The sequence below is a fragment of the Onthophagus taurus genome, chromosome 2 (genome assembly GCF_036711975.1).
Source record: "Onthophagus taurus isolate NC chromosome 2, IU_Otau_3.0, whole genome shotgun sequence".
Taxonomy (NCBI): Eukaryota; Metazoa; Arthropoda; class Insecta; order Coleoptera; family Scarabaeidae; genus Onthophagus; species Onthophagus taurus.
Genome location: NC_091967.1, coordinates 2,866,068 through 2,880,257, shown reverse-complemented (window position 1 = coordinate 2,880,257; position 14,190 = coordinate 2,866,068). Strand labels below are relative to the sequence as shown.

Below are 14,190 nucleotides of genomic sequence, written 5' to 3'. Positions count from 1 at the left end.
TTAATTAATAAAAATACCATCGTCTTGGAATAATTTAGTTTGAACTAAATTCTTGATGGCCGTTAACTTTGCTTGTACAAGAGGTTGTGGAAGATCTTTTGGAATCTTATCTAACATTGCAACAGCAAATTTTGTAACCTCAATTATTGGAAGAACTTCAACTAATTGCTCATAAACGGGACTTATTGAATAAAGAAGAGCAGCCTATAAAATAAAGTAAATAATTTAAAATTTGGTTCAAAAACGTTTTTGTCCACGACTACCTTATAATATATACCTTATAAATGAGTTTTCTAAAACGAAAGGGTAATCACTTTTCACAAAGTAATCAATTTTCGTAAAAAAAATGACGTTTCAAAAATTGACATTTAATTTTGACAAATTGTTGTGAAGTTGGTTACAGTTGGTAACATTGAATTTGTGTCACATTGACGTTTAAAATTCAAAAATTGGTTTAAAAAATAAATTTATGGAATTAATTTCAATAGTAGTCGTGGACAAAGTATAATATTCTACTCTCATATAATGAGCTATTATTCACTCAGGTTAATTATGCGACTCGCGACATAAACTTAGCCTTAGTGAATAATAGCCTGAGTAAATACCTGAGTTTGAATAATTGTTTGTGAACTTATCGACAGCATATTATTTAAGGAAGCAAAAACGTTGTACAAATCTCGTCTAAAACTATCTTCGTGTTGTCCACAAGTTGCGCGCGAAAACAACAATCGACTTTGTATGATTAATTTAAAAATATATTCGGAACTTTTAAAGCATTTCTGAATTGGTTCTTGCTTATCAAAAGATAAAACGTAATCGGCGCAGTGTTGAACACTGGTTAATAATCCCCTAAAAATTTTAATTAATCAATGTATTCTCGATAATTTTATTTTCAATTTACTTGTAAACTAAAGCGGCTGAAAAATGATCTTTAATATAAGCATCTAAAACTGGTTTAAAAAACTGAAACTTTGATTCATCCAATAAGCTGAAAATAGAGACTAGAACATGGAAAACGAGACCGCTGTAATGCGTGGAGTTTCCTTCTTCAGTTGAAAATAACGCGAATAAAGCGTCTAAAACATCCTGAAGAAATTTTACTAATTCTTCATCACCTAGTCTTAATACACGTTGTAAAGATTCTTGTATTCTCTCCGGGTGAGATTTCCATCGTAATAAAGATAATAAATCAACTAAAAAAAATATTAAATTAATAATGAAAAATATACAGTGCTTCCCAAAAGTAACGGATAAATTCGTTAAAACAATTGGACCGCGTTATACATCACTTGACTAAGCGACATTTTATCGTTTTTAGAGATTTGCTGTCTGGTAGGAAAAGGTGTAACTTATTTTAGCAAAAAATGCAAAATACCTAAAATACACCAAGAAATTCTACAATAGAAAAAATAGATAATTTCGGACCAGTGTCGTTTTCTAGATGTTAGTATAAAATTAAAAGTTTATGTCTTTTCATCATTCAACTTCATAAAAAATCATTTAAAATGAGTCCAAACTCGACATATTTAACTTCCGGTTTGAAGCGTCAACGTCAATTTTGACATATTTGTCATCTTCATTAAAAAACCTTTAAAATGAGTCCAAAGATGACGCACTTATCTCAAAAAACAAAAAAGTTAGAATAAAAAACATTAAACCTGAAGTTAGCAACAATGAAGATAGCAATTTAATTTTTAAATATTAATACCAACCTTAATTTTTGATTTTTTTTATTATATTTTTGTTTTTTTGACAAATATCAAGAGATTTTATAAAAATTAATAATATGTCAAAATGACATTGACATTTCAAATCGAAAGTTGCTTATATCTCGAGTAATATTGGAATTAAACGTATCATGTTTGGACTCATTTTAAAGGATTTTTCACGACGATTACAATTATGTCAAATTTGACGTTGACATTCTTAACCAGAAGTTGACCATAATTTCATTAATATTGAAGATAAATATGTCGTGTTTGTACTCATTTTAAAGGATTTTTAATGAAGATTACAAATATGTCAAAATTGAGTTGACATTTTAAACCTGAAGTTAGTTATCATATAATAGAAGTTTTATAACTGAAGTTAATCTAGTGTTAGTCACTTTTCAGCACTTTCTTTCCATTTTTAACGTTTTTTGGGTCATTTCACATTGATTAAAAAAAAATCGCTTAAAAGATTCTTGATTTTTTTAAAAATAGCTGTAGCCATGCGTAACCATGGCAACCAATTGTTTGTTTTAGATATTTTATTAAGGCCATGATGAATTTTTGATATCTGAAACAGTTGGTTGCCATGGTTACGCATGGCTACTGCTATTTTTCTATCTCAAATGAATGGAAAATCATGAAACTTTAAGACAATTTTTCTCGAAAATTTTCTTATGTAAGCAATATTAATATTGACTGTACTAGATTCAGAAAAAAGTCCTCTTTCATATTCCGTAATAAATAATTGCAAAAAATTTAAATCTTTAGACCTGTCTCAGCGATTTTTCCATAAACTGTTCTTAATTGTTTTAACGAATTTATTCGTTACTTTACGGACACACTGTATAATTTAATTTATATTAATTAATTACCATTTTGTGTTAATTTCGTAGAGCATAATAAAGTTCGAACGCAAATAATTTCTTTGTGGCTTCTTGAAAATGCCCCACTCGCTTCATGATTACCTTCAATGTCCTTACTAAAAGAAGGCAAACTCAAGTAACCACAATTATCCAATTTTTGTGCATCTTCACATTTATAAATGTAAAGTTCGTGAAGACCATCTTTTACAGCAGCCCCATCTTTATCCATTAATCGGATAAATGAAAAACCAAATAATTTTTTATCGTTTTTATCTTTTGCTAAATAAAAAATATTTTAATAAAGAAATTTTTTTTTGATAATGATCTTACTTGAACAATGTCTGAATTCTAATCGCACGTGAGCCCCGGCAAATTTATCTATTGGTAGTGTTAAACGAACATTTTCAGCCCAAGCTGGTGAGTTATGATGATAAATTATCATTGAGTTGTATTCGGAAGCTCCATCCATCCCTGATGCACCCCATAAACAATGCTGAATGAAAAAGTAATGAATTAAAATAATATTAATCTTAAAAAAATAAAATATTTACCCGTAACAAATTTTTTTCACTATCCAATACGATAATTGTAACTTCTATGTTTTTTCCAGTGGATTTACCCCCTCTTTCGAAATCACCTCGTTCCAATAACAAATACAAATCATTTCGCACATCCCCAGGCATTATCACATCAGGAAAACCCAACTTATTCGTTAAACTCATATTTTTAAAGAGTAATGGATGCTCTTCTTTGATTTGGCTTAATTGACCATGGTACATTTTTAATGAAATTATTATACCATAGTTTGGTTGACACGAAAGAGCGCTATATTTTCCAGATTGTCTAATTAATGATTCGTGTAGTTGATGAAAATCTTTTTCTTCACCTTGGTATACCTTAAAAGTTAATAGAGATATTAAAAATATTGGAATAATAATTAATAACACATATTAAAGTAAATAATCATTAACCAAACGAAATTATATCTCCTTACTTTGAGCGTGAATTCTTTTTCGTCGGAATCATTTTTATTTAATAACACGTCGGCTAAATTCTGAATGGCAACTCCGTGTGGTCGTTTATAAACTTGCTGCATCGTTGAAACGTTCTTTTCAGTCTTTTTGGAACTCTCTGAGTAAAGCATTTTTCCTATTCTCATTATGTGCGCTACGATGTAAATCTCTTTTGAAAGATCATCATTTCCTAAATCCTAAGAAATCACGATATTAATACAAAAAAATAATAAATTTTTATTAAAAAAAATTACAGTAAAAACGGTACAGTTGCTATGTAATTTGTCTACATAATTTGAAAATCCTTCTTTGGAAATTTTGACTAGGAACCGTTCGGAAATGTAGGATTGTTTTCGGCCATCGTACAAAGAAAAATAAATTTCGGTATCTTCACCAATATGATGCCCGAAATCTCTCATACAAAAGTATAAGTGATGAGTTAAGATTTTCTTCGTTTCCCGTTTTCTGATTGTCCCCCTTGACTAAAAATACATCAATACTAAATAAATTTTGGGTAATGAAAAGGATTTACGTTTACGTACAGAAACACCTTGGGAATTTTCAGCGCTCGAAACGTGTACATGATATAGTTCAACTACAGACATATCTTCTGGATCAACCATTTGAGAACCTTGACGAGGTACCAGATCTAAACCCAACTTCCTGTAAAAGATAACTTATTTTAAAGTATACAAAATGTAGAATCGATATCGTTATCTTGTGCTTTTATTTGAATAGGTCTAGGTGTGTATTTAAATAAAATGCTTTATATATGACACGACTAAAATTTATTTAAGCAATAAAAAATAACTTTTGGCATTTTCCAACAAGCAATACCCAATGGACATAGATAAGTTTCGATAATGAATACTGTACATAATTGGCATGCAGCACGAGTAGCAGGGTCTGTAAACCACCGCACGTACTTTAAATGCCCGTACGTAGAAGCAACAAGCTCATAACTCTTATACAGCGGCTTATTCAGTGAGTTACCAACTCTTCGAGGTACGAAGGCATTCCCATAGAAGGTGGTTCCTTGAGCTCGACTGAATCCCGATTGCTGCTGCTGTTGACAATCGACGTAATTCATTAATATTCCCAAGAGTCGGTGTAACTGTGCCGTAACCTCTTCGCTCTCTACCCGATACAGGCAGCAAAACCGTCGCCGTTGCTGCCTCTCCGGTTGGATCATTGAACTGTCCCAAGGTTATAACGCGACAGCGAGCCCGTGTCAACAGCATACCTAAATTGGAAAAGGCTCTGGGGTGTTTTTTCGTCGTGCCGGTTGCAGGGAGACCCACCGTTCCAGCTCGTCTCCTCGCAACCGAAGAGAGGAGCCCCTGCTTCTTTGACTGCCGTATTGCGCTCGCGTGCATTCTCCAAGAGTGGATATATACCAACGGCGGTGTTATGTAACGTCGTCTTGGGACCGCTGGAGGTATGCCACCATCGACGTTTCGCGTGTACCGTGCGGGGGAAGGTCTTAATTAGTTGTGCCCCGAGGTATACCCCGTGAGACCTCTCAAGATTGGTGCTTCGGAGACCCACTACTGTTTTTGGTTAATGGTTTTTCAAGAATAGACAACTTTCTTTAAGATAATTCGTATGTGATAATTTATATAGGACAACGAACAAAGATTCTTCAATTGCAATTCATCAACGAAACGTTTTAAATTCCTTCACTTAGTCCAATTGGTTAAATTAGATAAACTCGAATAATTGAACACCGTTATTCTAGCCGAGAAGATTAAAATTACCTGTTAAGAATTCGTTTGAAATAACGCCCAGAGATATGGTTAACTGTTTCTTTAATCCCTAGAATTACGAAAATGAATATGACATTTGAAGATCATTGTTTTAACATCACGAGAATAAAGCAGATATATTATTATAGAATTTATGTGAATGAGGACGTATTTCTCTTATATCCCAACTAATAAAGTCAACACATTTCCCAGTACTAGCCGGCAGGTATTGGGTCTAAAGACCGTCTGTAAAACACAGTAATTTCCCGTCAGTATTTGCGTTTATCGCAATCGGGCGACCTGTTATTTTGCCCGTCGTTGTGGCATTAAGCGCATTAGTGGACTTCTTTGGCGTTGGAGGCCGCGGTCGGCTCGCTTCCATACCAGTTTTGAAAATAACGCAAACTCATTGTTCCGATCTTCTGTAGTAGGTCGCTGCACGCGCTAGCTGCTGTAACTTATTATCATACAAACATATTCTTTTATAAAAAGTAAAACCACAAAGCAACGAAGAATATTAATAATAAAAAAAAATTAACAGTTCTTGCGTGATCATCACGAATAGAACGGCATCAAAGACGCCGATAGTTATCTTGCCCACGTAATGCTGCAATTATGTTCAATAAATACAGCGCGATACGTGACAGTCTTCGTGTGAGGTTGGTAAAGGTTTGCGAACCTCACCGCGGTTACGACCTTTCTTCTCCTAGGTTCGGCGGAGTAAAATATTTATGATCGTGAAAATAATTCCTCCCATAAAGTGTTCAGGTAGGCAGGCGGAGATTGAACAGACTGTACCTGGGACCTGAACTCGCTGTCGACACGTAACCCGTACCTACTCCACGGTCGACTGAAAGATAACGCGCTCAGCGTTGGACAAAATTATCGCTTAATTAATGCTCCTAAAGGTGATGCTCGGTCACTACCTGCCACCTAAACTCGCTTGATGAAACGTTCGTTATTTCTCGGTTCATGTCGGGCTCTATTTTCTCAGTTAAAAGCACCGTATTTAATGAATATGTACACCATCAAGAAGTACAGTTAGATCCAATATGAAATGCCAAAGCAACACGAACACACCTGATCTACTCTATACGGCGACGCCAAACAAAATTCGCCTGCAAGCGATTGAACGAAAGTGGCAAGTGTTTTCTCACGACCCTGGGCTAAGAATGTAGTAGTGATTCATGAAATAACGTCAGAAATAACACGACACAGACCAGCAGTCACGGTACAATGAGCCCCGTTTACATACGATACTACTGTCCTCGTGATATATCGAATATGGCATTTTCTTATACTTATAAGTAACCCAGATTAAGATGTCTTTTAATTTACGTTGTGGAAGATGGATCGAAAAGTAAACGAGTTAATACATCTGTAGCTCCTGCTATTCTCACCGATATACCTCAGAATGTTAATATACTTAGATCAAAAGTTTCGTTGCTATGGCAACCAATATTGTTATTTTAAATGGGATGCATATGTTTTTTTTTGCATATTTTGATAGAAGATAAATCCCTCCACTCGATGAACATATCAAATCATATGGTTTTATAAGAAAAAATTATAATCAAAGTAGGCGCCGAAAATAGAGCCGTTGACAGCTTTAAATGTCAAAAAATTGACAGTTTAAACAAATATGGCGCAATTAAGCGAAGGACAAAGAATCTAAATATTAATGCTTTATGGGTACGGTGATTTGTACAGGGTGGGCAAATTTGGGTGTTATTATAGGCTATCTCAGAAACTATAAGAGATACGAAAAAAGTAGGTGCCATGTCTTGGTCTCTTTTTCCGAGACTAATCTAATCCCGCAAAGACCAAATCTCAATCTTCTTTTGTTTTTAAGTTATAGCCGAAAAGTCAAATTTTAGCGATTTCAAAAAATGCTCATATTTCGTTTATTTTTGAAATTAGAGAAATGGGGTTAATACATTCTACAGGCACTTTTTTGAGTAGAATATACTGCCGTTAAAAAATTTTAAATATAGCTGATAATTTTTGAGATATAACATAAAGTTGTATTTGTTTAAATACAAACTATTGTTGATTATGATGTTATTGAAAAGAGCATATTTTTAGCTTTCCAATGATATATCGCACGCATGATGTATCTCCAGAAAATAAGCGTTATTTTTCAATTTTTAAATATTAATGATTAATATTCAAATTTTTAATTATAGTAGGCGAGCAGAACGCTAAATGCTACTTAGTTACTATAGCAACGTGAGTTTACTTGTCATTATATTCATGAATTTTACGAAAGAAGTTTCCCGTTTAAGAAGTTCCGCATTATCTTTAAATAAAATGATAAAATTAAATATAGAATATATTGGAGTCCGCTTTGAAGATGATACATAAGTCTTCATATATATCAATGGAAAGTCCGCTCCCAGTTTATAATCTCTAATTTTCCTCTATCTCACCCAATTTCAAAAGAAAAGATTGCTGATATAAAAAAACTTCTAAATCTTATGTTTGGGGAAAACTGGGAAAATACTAGCAAAGATTTCATTCATTGATTCCGAACTGTTCTAACCGTACAACCAGTAAGTTTAGTAAAAGAAGATGACAGTTTGTGACTGTTTAGTTCCCGAAGTTGTCCATATTTAATTATTCATTAATTAATATATTTCTTGTATTTTTAATAAACAAATTTTACTTGCTAACCATTTTTTATTGGTGAACAAAGTCAGGGATAAGATGATGAGAAATTTAAATTAACTATTCAAAGTTTTTATTCGTTGGTACAAAACCAACTTTATTCCGTCATATTCGTGCAAAACCATACATTATAGCCACTAGGTAGTATTTGTTGTCCGGACACGCCTACTATAATCAAAATTTTGAACCATGACACTTACTATTTTGGAATTGAAAATTAACGCTTATTTTCTGCAAAGACACCATACATGCGATACATCATTGGAAAGCTAAAAGTATGCTCTTTTCAGTAACATCATAATCAAGTATAGTTCGTATTTAAAAAAACACAACTTTGTGTTGTATCTCAAAAATCATGAAGTATGTTTAAAATTTTTCAACAGCAGTATATTCTACTTAAAAAAGTGTCTTAAGAACGTATCAACCCCATTTCTCTAATTTGAAAAATAAACGTAATATGAGTATTTTTTGAAATCAGGAAAATTTGACTTTTTGGTTATAACTTAAAAACAAAAGAATATAGAGGTTTGGTGTTTGCGGGATTGGATTAGTCTCGAAAAAGAGACCGGGACATGGCACCTACTTTTTTCGTATCTCTTATAGTTTCTGAGATAGCCTATAATAACACCCAAATTTGCCCACCCTGTACACTGTTCAATAATATTTACCCGTATAAACAATCCACAGTATCCAAAATATTAAAAAAGTTCCTTAACACCGCAAGTGGTGAAGACAGCTACCAATGACGAAACTATATTAAATGTGCGTCACCATACCCATACATTATTAATTATTCATAATTGTTGAAACTGTCATTTTTTGACATTTAAAGCTGTCACCGGCGTTATTTCGTTGCCTACTTTGATTGTAAATTACTGATTTAATATTTGTCGATTTTTTTCTTATACAACCACATGATTTGATATGTTCATCGTATAGGGGCACTTACCCTCTATCAAAGTATGCAAAAAAAAATATGCATCCCATTTAAAATAACAATATTGGTTGCCATAGCAACGAAACAAAAAACAATAAAAACAAGCAAATACCGACAAAAAATGCGCCACGATTAATAACGATACTTGTATTTGAAACATTTTTCTTTAAAACTACAAATGGCGAAGTTATTGGCTATATTCCAGACATTTGACACACCCTGTATGTATGAACGTTTTTGAATGTTCTTTTATTTAAAATGTAAAATTATAAAAACAGTGTCGATATGTGTGCAGATAAAGTGCCACATCCGGACATGTGTTTTAAAAGATATACTAAATTTGGAGTTAATTGCGTTTTTAAGTTAACATATTTATGTACAAAACTTATACATTTTTGTAGTAATCAGGAATTCCTGAATATCTAATTGATAACAATTTTTTTATTTATTCTTGAGCGGTTTTTAGGAAAAGATATGCATCATCACTATAAATAAAAATTTCCATACCTTGCAAATTAATAAGAAATGATAAATTAGTAACTTAAACGTTACAAAAAAGTTACGTTTTCTTCTACAACTGTTATGCACGTGCTTGCAAATAATATGTTCTCTAAAAATAACAATTCTTTGAAATCTATTAGGTACACTTATTCTTTAAATGGGTAAAGAAATACTATTGAAGCAGGTACCAAAAATATAAAAGAAACTTTCTCGAAAAGGTTAGCTTAATTTTCAACATTTTCTTAATTAAAAGTTAAGAATTAATTAAAAGTATTTTTCAAATCCCATTTAAATCGTAATTGTAATTTCCAGCCCGTACATCTTGTTAATCACTACCAACCCCACACAATTATTATCACTAATAACATAAATCATATTTTAAGTAACCAAGTGTGGTTATAAAATTATATAGAATTTTCCTATCCGATTCATATAAAACCACGCCTAGGTCCTTTACGTCTTCGGCACTAATTGCTCCGAAATTAATGGGCTTTTAATTAGTTCTGTTCCTCGTCTTTTATACTTTTCCCCATAAATCAACGGCGTTCGGAGATATATCCTCAATAAAATCAAATGGGTAGGTGCAGTGTCGGGAACCGACAATCTTCACGGTATCGGATTCACGCCTTCCGACCTGCTTCTAGGATTTGACGGTATCATCGGGGCATTCCATTATGTCAGTCGATGGCACAAAAGACGTGAAAAATCCTTCTCACCCCTCCCCTGGATAACTAAAGAAGCCTCAGGCCAACGAGTACCCAAGTTACACCGTCCGTTTTACACAGCACAAAAATTCTTTACTTGCCAAATAAAACTCAACGATATTAAATCATTTTTGAAATTTTATTAAATATATTGTGTGAGTAAAATTAATTGTTTTTAAGGATGTATTTATTATTTAGGTGTGATTTTGATGTGGATAAATTTAGTTGTTTTTATTAAGTCTTCGGTTTATAATGATATAAAATATTAATGAAAGATTTGTGTTTTCGGTGATATTTGATTATTATTTATTTAATTTTGTGATATTGTGAAATATGTTGGGCTGTGTAAGAAGAACAATCTGACAAAGAGCCCCAGCAACATGTGGTTCTGCTACATTCTCAAAACAGTAGCGCGAGCCACGGCGAGGGGAAAGAGGATGTTTTATCCCCACCATTGACGGGATTTCTCGGTTCCAAAGAACGCCAAGTGAACATGCCAACAGTAGTAGTGAAACGTTAGCGGTTAAAGGCTACATAGGAGTCCAAAATGTTCTAGTTTTCTGTGATCACAACCTCAATTCCCCCGTAACCGTACGAGTACAAAGTGTTTCGTAGTGATATTTACATTTTTTTTATAAGAAAACCTTAGTGATAACGAAACAAAAGGTAATAATCATTATAACAAAAGAGTATAAGCGTGTGTTAGAGATCACGTTGAGATTTGAATAAGAGAATTAATGCTGTATATAAATTATTCATTATATATATTTTTTTTTTGAGTTAGACGCGCAGGTGCAAGACTGCGCGCTTCGGTCGGATTCTTTTGTTTTATTTTCGAAAATGTCGCGCAAACGGCCATTTTGAAATGTCGTCAATAGTTGTCAACCGAGGAGGAAAGATGAGTTGTCTCAAAACCCGTCTTTACATTTGTTCTCGTATTCGTCGACGATGAAATTACGCAACTTGTTAACTTATGACCTCTGCGTCTACTCACAAAAAGAGGATGATGTTGATCGTCTCCTACCCATAAATTGATGTTAATGAAAGTACCTAAATATAGAGGATAATTTAAATAGCAGCTCATTCAATAAATTAATTTGCATCCACGTGTATCTTATATTAAGCGGAAATTAAAAGGTACAAGATGTATACTTGTCTTTTTTTTGAATTTACAGGTTCAAAATGACGGTGTTTGGAATGGTGTCCGCGGTAGCGGGTTTGATCAAAGTCCGTTATTTAATAGACAAGGCGATCATCGACAACATGATCTTCAGGGCTCATTATAGGATAACTTGCGCTATCCTGTTTGTGTGTTGTATTATAGTTACAGCTAATAATCTCATTGGTAAGAAAAGGACGAAAAATAATCCAAAAATATTCAACATCATTGTTTAGTATTAATCAATACATAAATATTTGATTAAAACATCTTATAGTTTAAAGCGATATCAAAAACTCCTGTATAACCGTTTTGTTTATGATTCATTAAAATTTAAAACGAAATGGGGGAATTTCCATCACAAATTTCTTAAAAACACCAACATGTGGTCGTAAAAAAATCTTTTAATACGTAATTGCGTAAACGTCCTAGAATTGGTTGTAATGGAATAAATCGAAGGTCACCTTAAGAGATTGAAAACCGCTTTTACAATCACTTTTATATTGGAATCTGTTAAATTTGTTGATGAATTAAAATCACAGCGTTCTTAACTTTCACGTTTAATAAACTTCTTTTAGGCCCACTTTTATCACCTCCTGATAAATTTATCCGATAGATAAATCGTTGTTTATCAGGAGAATGTTAAAAGTGAGCCTTTTAAAATTAGAAGAACACACTGTAATATCTATTTTAATATTACAGTTTTCTTTTTCTTTAACTTTACATAGAGATGGCACTACATATTGACGTTTAACCGAATCAACATAATTTTTATTTAAAGCAATATTTATCAAAACATTTTTTTTATGGGATCCTATACAATGTATAAATGGTACAACCATTTGACTCGTTATTATAACTGTTAACATTTTTATACCCAAAAACACTGTAATATCTATTTTAATATTACAGTTTTCTTTTTCTTTAACTTTACATAAAGATGGCGCTACATATTGACGTTTAACCGAATCAACATCATAATTTTGATTTAAAGCAATATTTATCAAAACATTTTTTTTAGGGGATCCTATACAATGTATTAGTGGTAGTGTACCATATCACGTTTTAAACACTTATTGCTGGATTACATACACTTTCACCCTTCCTCATGAACACCATAAAAAGGTTGGGACAGAAGTGGCTCACCCAGGTTTGGGAAATGAAAATCAAGAAAAAATCTATCATAGTTACTACCAATGGGTACCCTTCGTACTCTTTATGCAAGGAGTTTTGTTCTATGTGCCCCATTTGATTTGGAAATCGTGGGAAGAAGGAAAAGTTCGAATGATAACTGAAGGTATGAGAGGAAGTATCACCGGGGCAAAAGAAGAAAGACAAGATAGACAATCACGCTTGGTTCAATATTTAGTTGAAACTATGCATATGCATAACACTTATGCTTTTGGATATTTCTTATCAGAAGCATTAAATTTTATTAATGTTGTAAGTATTTTACTTGAATTAAATAAAATTTCAATGTATTAAATAATTTTTTTTAGTTAATTAACATATTTATGACGGATAAATTTCTTGGAGGAGCTTTCTTGGATTATGGAACTGACGTGATCCGTTATTCGAATATGAACCAAGAAAATCGAACTGATCCAATGGTGGCAGTTTTTCCACGCGTAACAAAATGTACATTCCACAAATATGGTCCAACAGGAACCATTCAAACGCACGATGCTCTGTGCGTTTTAGCCGTGAACATATTAAATGAGAAGATTTACATATTCCTTTGGTTCTGGTTTATTATACTTGCTGTATTATCTGGAGTGGCTTTGTTTTATTCAGCAGCTGTGATTTTATTGCCTAATATTAGAGAAACCATTTTGAAGAGACGTTTCAGGTTTGGAACACCCTCTGGAGTTGATACTATTATACGAAAAACTCAGGCAAGAAACTTCAATTCAAAATTTAACAGTTTTATAATTATTTTTTTTAGGTCGGCGATTTCCTTTTGTTACATTTACTTGGACAAAACCTAAATTTGATGATATTTGGAGAAATTTTAGATGATTTGGTACGCCGTTTAAACTTTGGTAGCAACAGCAACTTGCCATCAGCTCCAAGTACTTTGGAAATGAGTCCTATTTATCCAGAAATAGAGTCTTTTGGTAGAGAGACTAAAACATAAATGGGCTGATGTAATTAATATGTATTTATTACATATTGCGCTATAGTGACGATGGAGACTAAGATCTCGTTATCAAAATTCCTTTAATTTTTAGTATTATTATCGCAATTGCCCCCTTATTAGCGTTTAGTGTTTTTTTATTGTGATCATTCCTAATTTAGATATTGTATAACTTCGACGCAAGTTTTGTAATGCTTTTATAAGACTAGCTATTATATTTTCTTTTATTTTTTATTGTTTAAGACTGTAAACATGTAAGTGCATCGCAATTGATACGACTTAGGAACCGCATTCGAACAAAGTGCCTTTAATAAATTCAAATTAAAAAAATTAAATGAGGCATTTGATTTTTTTTATTGATTTATGTTGAATAAGGTGCAATCCGAACAAATGTATTTTTTATGGCTTGATGTAAACTTGATATACATTGCCTTAACCTTGTCAAAGCTGTATTTTGTTTTGGATTCAATAAATAAAGGTTTTTAGAACATTTTTTTTGTTAGATTTTAAAAACCTTCAACAAATAGCTTTAAATTGTATTAAAAGAGAATATAGGCAAACCAATATATACAAATAGTAAAGAAAATTAAACATCATCGCGTTATACATCACTTGATTAAGCGACATTTTATCGTTTTTAGAGATTTTCTGTCTATCTTAGAAAAAATGCAAAATAGTGAAAGACCTAAAATACTATTTGTTTTAAAGGATAAAGCTAATCACGTTATACGATTTCAAGTCTCATTTGCATC

The 14,190-nt window shown here is 32.5% G+C and overlaps 2 protein-coding genes across 7 annotated transcripts in view; one reads left to right on the top strand and one right to left on the bottom strand.

Moving 5' to 3' along the window:
- LOC111415127 (dedicator of cytokinesis spg) overlaps positions 1 to 14,190 on the bottom strand; it is a 45,252-nt gene that overhangs the window by 11,048 nt on the left and 20,014 nt on the right. For all 6 annotated transcript variants that reach the window (XM_023046647.2, XM_023046651.2, XM_023046650.2 and 3 more), the window contains exons 4-12: positions 4,131 to 4,251; positions 3,843 to 4,070; positions 3,570 to 3,785; positions 3,127 to 3,471; positions 2,906 to 3,068; positions 2,585 to 2,854; positions 902 to 1,193; positions 606 to 849; positions 18 to 204 (exon numbers count right to left, since the gene is read on the bottom strand). In XM_023046647.2, the coding sequence (XP_022902415.2) occupies positions 18 to 204; positions 606 to 849; positions 902 to 1,193; positions 2,585 to 2,854; positions 2,906 to 3,068; positions 3,127 to 3,471; positions 3,570 to 3,785; positions 3,843 to 4,070; positions 4,131 to 4,251 (2,066 nt within the window). The remainder of the gene's footprint in view (positions 1 to 17; positions 205 to 605; positions 850 to 901; positions 1,194 to 2,584; positions 2,855 to 2,905; positions 3,069 to 3,126; positions 3,472 to 3,569; positions 3,786 to 3,842; positions 4,071 to 4,130; positions 4,252 to 14,190) is intronic.
- On the top strand, positions 10,626 to 13,928 carry LOC111415132 (innexin 3). The gene is made up of 5 exons (XM_023046670.2): positions 10,626 to 10,808; positions 11,318 to 11,487; positions 12,323 to 12,744; positions 12,801 to 13,196; positions 13,247 to 13,928. Exons 2-5 carry the CDS (start codon positions 11,325 to 11,327, stop codon positions 13,436 to 13,438), a joined length of 1,173 nt encoding a protein of 390 aa, XP_022902438.2. The 5' UTR covers positions 10,626 to 10,808; positions 11,318 to 11,324; the 3' UTR covers positions 13,439 to 13,928.